This window comes from Anolis sagrei, chromosome 3 (genome assembly GCF_037176765.1).
Source record: "Anolis sagrei isolate rAnoSag1 chromosome 3, rAnoSag1.mat, whole genome shotgun sequence".
Taxonomy (NCBI): Eukaryota; Metazoa; Chordata; class Lepidosauria; order Squamata; family Dactyloidae; genus Anolis; species Anolis sagrei.
Window position 1 is genome coordinate 222,562,979 of NC_090023.1, and position 9,483 is coordinate 222,572,461.

Below are 9,483 nucleotides of genomic sequence, written 5' to 3' on the forward strand. Positions count from 1 at the left end.
CTAGCAGCACTTGTTTCCATGACGACAGGAAAATTGCCTGCAATATCTCAGCTCATCAGCCCAAAGAACAATCTGATTGATAGTTACATACGAGTTAGAAACAGCAAAGGGGGGCAGAAACGTTACATTTTTCTTGTCTCTAGATAAGAACCGATTACCATCTTCTGCCTCCTTTTTCCCAATGTGTCTGTTTCATGCTTCTGAAGAGAGGACACAATGTAATTTATCTACAATAATTTTTTTCTTTGCAAGTATGTTAGTTACTCTTACTTGAAAAGTTGCACATTAAGAGTTAATGTGTAGCACTCCTTTGCTCTCCAATTGAAAAAGAAGGGAAGTGGATTTGGAGATGAAATGTCAACACAAAAGCCCTCTCACCATTTTAGCCCTTATTACATTTTTAATTCTGTGCTTGAATCCAGTATTTACACAAACATTCACGCTTGCTGAGAACAAAGTGGACTCTCCAGTGCTTTTGCAATACACTAACTTTAAAAATAAAAGAGAGAGGAAATAAAATATATAGATGTATGTGACAGCCATGGTGGCACAACGGGTTATATCGCTAAGCTGCAGAACTTGCTGATCGGAAGGTCAGCAGTTCAAATCCATGGACAGGATGAGTTCCCATTGTTAGCCTCAGCTCCTGCCAGCCTAGCAGTTCGAAAACATGCAAATGTGAGTAGAACAATAGTTACCGCCTCAGCGAGAAGGTAACAGCACTCCTTGCAGTCATGCCAGCCGCATGACTTTGGAGGCGTCTATGGACAATGCCAGCACTTCGACTTAGAGCTGGAGATGAGCACCACTCCCCAGAGTCAGACTCAACTAGACTTAATGTCAAGGGAAACCTTTATTTAATTATTTAATGATTTACTACATTTATACTCTGCCCTCTCTCACCCCAAAGAAGACTCAGAGTGACTTACAAGTTATATGAACATATGATATATTATATTATTAGCATAGCATAATATTAGCATTGTATATTACTATATTATACTATACCACTATACTGTAATATTATTATAATAATAAAACTTTATTTGTATTCCACTCTATCTCCCCAAAGGGACTCAGGGTGGATTCCAAGCATAAATGGCAAACATTCAATGCTCGAATACAACAGCAATACATCCATACTAACAAAATGTAAACAGCCCAACATGTAAACACGAATTATAATGTAACAACTAAAATTAAATTAAAAACACAACCTGTTATAACAGACATAAAACAAAATATTAATATTACATGTAATATATAATTAATAATTTATATTATATTATATTATTGTATTACTAGTAGTATTATATTATATTACTTTATAATATTATTATCAATATTATATGTATATACAATATATTATACTACTAGTATAACACAATATTAGTATTGTTGCTGGGGAGAAGGGCCCCCAACTGATGGCACCTTTACCTTTATGTGACAGCTAGACTCATAGAGTTGGAAGCGACCTCATGGGCCATCCAGTCCAACCCCCTGCCAAGAAGCAGTAAAATTGCATGCAAAGCACCCCTGAAAGATGGCCATCCAGCCTCTGCTTAAAAGCCTCCCAAGAAGGAGCCTCCACCACACTCCGGGGCAGAGAGTTCCACTGCTAAACAGCTCAAAACAGTCAGGAAGTTCTTCCTAATGTTCAGATGGAATCTCCTTTCCTGTAGTTTGAAGCCATTGTTTGCATCCTAGTCTCCAGGGCAGCAGAAAACAAACTTGCTCCCTCCTCCCTATGACTTTCTCTCACATATTTATACATGGCCATCATGTCTCTCAGCCTTCTCTTCTGCAGGCTAAAGATGCCCAGCTCTTTAATCCGCCTCTCATAGGGCTTGTTCTCCAGACCCTTGGTCATTTTAGACACCCTCCTCTGATGCATTCCAGCTTGTCAACATCTCCCTTCAATTGTGATGCCCAGAATTGGACATATATTCCAGGTGTGGTCTGACCAAGGCAAAATAAAGGGGTAGCATGACTTCCCTGGATCTAGACACTAGACTCTTATTTATGTAGGACAAAATCCCTAAACCTTCAATGTTTAATCAGAATTTTAATTGGTCAGCATTGTAACATTGACAGTATTTGGGGATTTTAATTGGGATTGTAAGTGTATTACAAAATGGACCTGCCTACATTGACACCCAAATGAAATTTAGCTCAACCCTGCCCTCCAACTATCCCTAATGCCACCCAAAAGCTTTGCATCAGAGTCCAAAGATCCCTGAAATGGGGGATTTAGAAATATAGAAAACCAGTTGAATTTGTTCCTTGCACGAGTGCCTTTTTGCCAGCATAAGTCACCTTTGGATCCATGGCGACGGATGTTTCCCAGCCATCCAGAAACTGACGCTGTGGCTTTTTCATTTTGTTTCTCAGTCCTTATAATTATCAGATTTCACATTGAGTCTGTAATCCTAGGTACGTTGTCCTTGCAGTCAGTCTATATTACTGTGGGATTTACTTCTAAATGAAGACATGAGGGAATGTTTTGTGACCATTATTTATTTATTCAATGGTATCAGCTCACAGCAAAGATAAAACAAAATATAGGTAAAATACAGTGATTATAATAAACATTTTAAAAAATCAGCAACATGAATATAAAACAGTTTAAAGTGCAGTGGGTTAAACTGCCGAGCTGCTAAACTTGCTGACCAAAAGGGTGCAGGTTCAGATCTGGCGATCAGTGTGAGCTCCAGCTTCTGCCAACCTAACAGTTCAAAAACATGCAAATGTGAGTAGATGAATAGGTACCGATCCAGTGTGAAGGTAACAGCACTTCATGCAGTCATGCTGGCCACATAACCTTGGAGGTATCTACGGACAATACTGGCTCTTCGGCTTAGAAATGGAGATGAGTACCCATTGTCAGAGTTGGACACGATTGGACTTAATGTCAGGGGAAAACCTTTACTATTACCTAAAGGCATTTAAAACAGCATGAAAATAAAAATATAGTGTCCATGGGTGCACACACACACATATATGCATATATATATAAGACACTTCTGCAACAACCCGTTATTCATGGATAACTATTCAAATAAAAAGATATTTGCCTATTGCTGGATATAAAGCAGATGCAGGGCAGGGCAGCCTAATCTCTCTTGGAAGATAATTTCACTGCCTGGAAGCAACCATTGAGAAAGCCCTTACCAAATACACCTATGGCAGGGAGAGGAAGGGAAAAAGGCTTCCCTCGAAGGGCTTAAACTCAGCAAACTCACATTGGAAAATGTAGTCTTTCGGATAGTCTGGACCCAAGCAATATATCATCTTTATCATCTCTTTCACTTGTGCCCCTCTACCCAAACCAAACGGATCGCCAAGATTAGGCTCTCCCTTGAACCCTGATGATTTTGCATTTAATGTCCTTCAGGGACATTAAAACAATGTGACATTTTCTTTAGCATGGGCAGTTGTGTTTCAAAGATTGGAGCATTAACCTTTATCTCAGCTGCAGATATACCGATAGCAAATGCCTCCAATCTGTGTCCCCAGTCACTAGCTGGGAGAACTAATTATTTTGCTTGCAAGAGTGCTATGGAGGTTGAAAGTTGAAAAGACAGGGAGCACAAAACATAATGCTTCAAAAAATCTATGTATTGGAAGCTCTGTTGTTTTGTACGTGGTTTACACATGGGCACCTGGCATGGTTAACTATTCAGAGACTGGGGATTGTATAATTCCAATTAGATATAATTCTGGAGGTTTTTTGGCTAGTGACTGATATGGTTGTTTGCGTATATGTATGACTGTGTATCATCTTTGGTATAGGAAGACCACACACATATAGGTAGGTCCCATATTGGCTTGTAGCCATGATCCTCGTATTAAGAACTGAAATCATGGAGTGTCTGGGCCTCTTTTACAGAAACTAGAGGTGAGCAGTCATTGTAATGATTTAATCTGTATTGTGCTTAACAGAACAACAAGCTGAGCATCTTCACAAAGTCCTTATGCCCAATATGTATGCCAGGCAAACAGTTCCATTCCTGTCAGAAGCTTTCATGACAGAAATTACTGGGTTGCTGTGAATTTTCCAGGCTGTATGACCATGTTCCAGAAGCATTCTCTCCTGACTTTTCACCCACATCTATGGCAGGCATCCTCAGAGGTCGAGGGGTCTGTTGGAAACCAGACAAGTGAGATTTATATATCTGTGGAATGTCCAGGGTGGGAGAAAGAAATCTTGTTTGCATGAGGCAATTGTGAATTTGCAATTGGCTACCTTGATTAAATGTCCTTGCAGCTTCAAAGCTGACTGATTACTGCCTGGGGGAATCCTTTGCTGGAAGGTATTAGCTGGCCCTGATTGAGTCTTGTCTGGAATTCCCCTGCTTTTTGAGTGTTGCTCTTTATTTACTGTCCTGATTTTAAAGTTTTGTTAATACTAGTAGCCACGTTTTGTTCATTTTCATGGTTTCCTTCTTTCTGTTTGATGTCCAAAGGTTTGTGGATTTCAATGGCCTCTCTGTGTAGTCTGACATAGTAGTTGTTAGAGTGGTCCAACATTCTGTGTTTGCCAGGCAGCAACCAACCAGGCTTTGAACCTGGAAGGCCATTCAGTGCTAATCAAGGTGGCCAATTGCAACATTCATACTTTCTTCAAGCAGACAAAAGTTCTTTCTCCCACCCTAGACATTCCACAGATATATAAATCTCACTTGCTTAATTTCCAACAGACCCCTCAACCTCTGAGGATGCCTGCCATAGAAGTGGGTGAAACATCAGGAGAGAATGCTTCTGAAACATGGCCATACAGCCTGGAAAACTCACAGCAACCCAGTTCAATTCCTGCTTTTTTATATAAAACACAACTCTTCCAGGTTTAATTTAGTTGGGCGTTTTTCCCATTTGATTTAGATCCGAATATATGCTAAGCTTGAATTCAGTGGATGTTTGTCTGTGATTAGCTATTTTTGTTGTTTGGTCAGCTTTATAAACATATTGCTCTAGTTTTGTGAAAGTTGATTATCCCTCAGGTCTGACTGAACATTGATGTATATATAAATGCCTTGCTTAACGTGGATGATTTGTGTTAGTGATTTTGTAATATTATTTCTTAGACCAGTTCAGAGTCTCTCTTGGATCCTCAGCAAGCCCAAGCTTTTGACCAGCTTTGCCGCCTGTACCGAGGAACCTCCAGGGTAAAGTTATGCTTTAACTTGTAATCAAAACATAGTGACTAATTTTGATGTGCATCTTTTAACAGAAGTATTTAAAATTATCTCAGGGATCATTGTATTTTCCTTGGAAGACAGGGACAAAGTTCAGTTTAGTTCTTGATCCTTTAGAACAGGGTTCTCAACCTGTGGGGGTCACCAAATGTTTTGGCCTTCAACCCTCAGAAATCCGAACAGCTGGTAAACTGGCTGGGATTTCTGGGAGTTGTAAGACAAAAGACCTGGGGACCCACAGGTTGAGAACCACTGCTTTAGAATGTATGCCTCCCTTGTCAAGTTCCCTAGAAGACCCCATTGCAATCAATATATTTAGTATTGAAAGAGTTGTAACTGTTAAAATTCCTTTTATGGGGTAATTAATTTACTGTTGCCTGCCTCTTGGGTTAGTGTTTATATTGTCAACATTACTTAATTTTCTTGCATGCTGTAATATAACCATAATGTAGCAAGAAGTATTCTTGATGCCACGAGAATGTGCTACAAGAATGTGAATGTCTCTTATTGTTGTTTTAAATTGTTATTTTATGATGTTTTATACTGATTATCAATGTAATCTGGATTGTTGTTTACATGATTTTAATCTATAATATAAATCTGTAAGGGGCGTCGTACGGAGCCGTATAACTCCACAACCCCCCAACGAAACTGAACCAGAATTGCAATGCCCCTAGGACAACCCACTCGGTACAAACTAATGTACTCCAAATTAAAAAAACACCACAACAACGACAAAAACACCGCAAACCAACTGAACATGCGCACTGGCGCAAACTCCCCGGCACGCGCGCACGCACGGCCCCTCCCCCCCTCCCCCCGCGCGGCACACACACACACGTGCGTGGTGCAAACTCCCCGCCACGCGCGCACGCGCCGCCCCTCACCCCCCCCCCCCCGCGTGGCACACACAAAGAGGTGGGGTGAAGGGAGGGGGCGTGTCTAACCGGAGAGGGAGGGAGGAGGGAAGGAGTGAGTCACGGAGGAAAGGGGTGGGGCGAAGGGAGGAGGCGTGTCTTCAAATTCGCCCCCTCCCTTCTCCCCACCCCTTCCCTCCCTGAGTCACTCCTTCCCTCCTCCCATCCCCTCCAGAAAGACACGCCCCCTCCCTTCGCCCCACCCCTTTCCTTCCAGGAGTCAATCAGGAAGAGAAGAGGTGGGGCGAAGGGAGGGGGCGTGTCTTTCCGGAGGGGGGGGAGGAGGGAAGGAGTGACTCAGGGAGGGAAGGGGTGGGGAGAAGGGAGGGGGCGACTTGGAAGACAACAATGATGGATCCGGACCAAAGCATTCAATACGCCCTAATATCCACACAGATGGAGTTTGAGGGAAATAGACCTTGACATTTGGGAGTTGTAGTCACTGGGATTCAGAGTTTACCAAGACTCAAAGAGCATCCTGAACCCCACCAACGACAGAATTGGGGCAAACATGCCACACTGAACCCCCATGACCAACAGAAGATACTCAAGTTTACACACAAGCATAAAGAAGGGGGAGGACGGAGGGATGCCAGAGAGAGAGAGAGAGGGAGAGAGAGAGAGAGAGAGAAAGAGGGGAAAGGAAGGAGTGTGAGAGAGAGAAAGAGGGAAAGAGGGCGAGTGAAGGAAGGAAGAGAGGCCAGGCACAGACTTCAAAACTCTTACTAAAGGCCACAGCAACGCGTGGCAGGGCACAGCTAGTATCTTGTAAAGCGCTTTGGGTCCCATAAGGGAGAAAAGCGGGATATAAATAAAGAAGTATTATTATTTGAAACACAACAAGATTAGTACACAGCAAACAAGATCACTATGCTGGTTGTATTGGATCACACGTTAGACACTCCCCAAGTGTCTAGGACTATGTGATGTATTGGCAAATAATGTGTGCAGATCCCAGTAGGGTGGCCTTTTCAGATGACGGATGGTAATTTTGTCAGTGCTGATTGTGTTTAAGTGCAGGCCAAGGTCTTTAGGTACTGCACCCAGTGTGCTGATCACCACTGGAACCATCTTGGCTGGCTTGTGCCAGAGTCTTTGCAGAGTCATTATTATTTGAAACACAACAAAATGAGTCCACAGCAAAAAGATCACTCTGCTGACTGTTGTATTGGATCACATGTCAGACACTTCCCAAGTGTCTAGGACTGTGTGATGTATCAGCAAATAATGCATGCAGATGCCAGTAGGGTAGCCTTTTGCAGCTGGCAGATGGTAATCTTGTCAGCACCAATTGTGTTTAAGTGCAGGCCAGGGTGTTTAGGCACTGCACCCAGGGTGCCAATCATCATCATCATCATCATCATCATCATCATCATCATTATTATTTTATTTTGCAGTTGGCTCTTCTGACTGAACTTTCTCGAGATCGTGGAGGTGAAAAACATGGGCTTCTCCATATCTCCCAGGGTGATTCTGCTCTGAATAATGTCTTCCAAAATGAGACCTTCCAGCTTCACCTCACACCACCTCCTCCTCTTCTGGATGACTAATTTCTTCTAGTATGAGAACACCATGAAAAGTAGTTGGAGGTGCTCTGCTACTCCATGCCCTGATGATGGAAATGGCTCAGAGGGCTTCACTTTGAACAAAGCAGACAGGACATTGCCACAATGCAGAGTCTTGGCAGGGATCGGCTGTCTTTTTTTCCTTTTCTTTTTGTGATTTGTTCAACAAAGCAGAAGGAACATTTTAAAAAGTGGCTGGGCCTTCTTTCCGGTAGGCTTTGCTGAAAGCTATCAACTACTCTGTTAAACCTATGGTGTTCCTTGCTGGAGCTGAACACAACAGTACTCGGGGCAACTGTACTAAACCCCAGGGATAGCGAGTCTGCAGCAAGACCTTATTTACATAATTGGAGTCTGTTCCCTTAGAGAAGAGTACCAAGGGAATACAACAAATGTCACTAATCTAAAGTTGACATTTCTCAGGCTTCCTTTAACTATCTCATTTAAATTTAGCACAAGCGGTGGAACCCTACAGTTAGAGTATGAATGCAGAATGTGCAGCTAAGCTAAATGAGGCAGAGCTGCCAAGGACGGCCCGTTTGTCAAAACTCTTGCAAGAGTCTTTCTCTAGCATTCCTCCTCTGATTTCAGTCATCCTAATAAGTGGTTGTATGTTAGCCTCCGTGATAGTGATTCAGAAAAGTTCACTGTGACAGGTCCTATTCTAGGAAAATGCCACTTCTCAGCCTCAGAAATCCTGCTAACAAAACACACTGGAATATGCTGTTCGGCCAACTAGACAATGGCAAATATTTGGTGCCAGCTTCTGAAGCCTGCGCCAGCCCAGTGCCAGCATTTCCACAGTGATCTCACTGTTTCTCATGTAGCAAAATAAAACAGCACATTCATCATTTATGATGGTAGCTGCTGCTGCTAAGTCTCTAAGCTGCATGGAAAGAACATCCCCTTTCATTGTGTCTTGCTGCCACCCTAGTCCATTTATCTGTAATGAACTTTGTAGTGAATTAAAAGAAGGCATTCAGATGGTTGTCAGTGTTCTTTCCATTCTCTTTCCCTCTCCCCTCGCTCTGACTCCTTTACAGAAAATTAACAACCTGCTATTTAGGAATGGAAGGCAAATGGCTCCTGACTCCTTCATAATATAGCAAAATTGCCCATCAGCATCCTGTTTAATGCACGTACATCTCCAAAAGCTGGCATTCGGCATCTTTCCTTGCCTGCTCCAGGGAACTTGCTGTTGTCATGATATTTGTAAATAAATGTAAGAAGTGTGGATGAAGAGATTCATGAAGAACAACAGATCCCACCCTGCATCTTTGCTACAGAATGTGGAATCAATCTTTGGTCATATTCTATGCTGAACTGTTTGGATTTTCTTATTTAGTATTCCACAACAGTGATTTTTCTAAGAACATTTTTGCATCATTGATGGTGCAGACATTTCCATTAATTATCTTTTTTTCCCCCAGCAAGTCGCTTCTGGTGTGAGAGAATTGGCCATCTGCAAGGATGTTGGTCAGGGGACACCCAGATGTTTTACCATCCTGTGGGAAGCTTCTCACATGTCAATGCATGAGAAGCTGGAGCTGACAGATGGGGGCTCACCCTGCTCCCCAGACTCGAACCACTGACTTTTCAGTCAGCAGTCCTGCCAGCACAAGGGTTTAACCCATTGCGGCAATGGGGGCTCCATTAATGACCCTGATGGAAACCTTGTGTTGTAAGCCACTGCTTTTTTTTCCCTACCTTATGCACCTGGTGCTTATAAAAATGACGGAGCATTGTGACTTTACATTATACCCATTACCCCCATAAATTGATACCCTGGTATCCCAAGGGGGTTGG

General features: G+C 42.5%; 1 protein-coding gene across 3 annotated transcripts in view; it reads left to right on the plus strand.

The window, feature by feature from the left end:
- The window catches only part of VPS8 (VPS8 subunit of CORVET complex), a 130,873-nt gene extending 122,214 nt beyond the window's left edge, over nucleotides 1-8,659 (plus strand). For all 3 annotated transcript variants that reach the window (XM_060768051.2, XM_060768050.2, XM_067465910.1), the window contains exons 45-46: nucleotides 5,085-5,165; nucleotides 7,510-8,659. In XM_060768051.2, the coding sequence (XP_060624034.2) occupies nucleotides 5,085-5,165; nucleotides 7,510-7,662 (234 nt within the window). In that variant the 3' untranslated portion in view covers nucleotides 7,663-8,659. The remainder of the gene's footprint in view (nucleotides 1-5,084; nucleotides 5,166-7,509) is intronic.
- The last annotated feature ends 824 nt before the right edge of the window (nucleotides 8,660-9,483 follow it).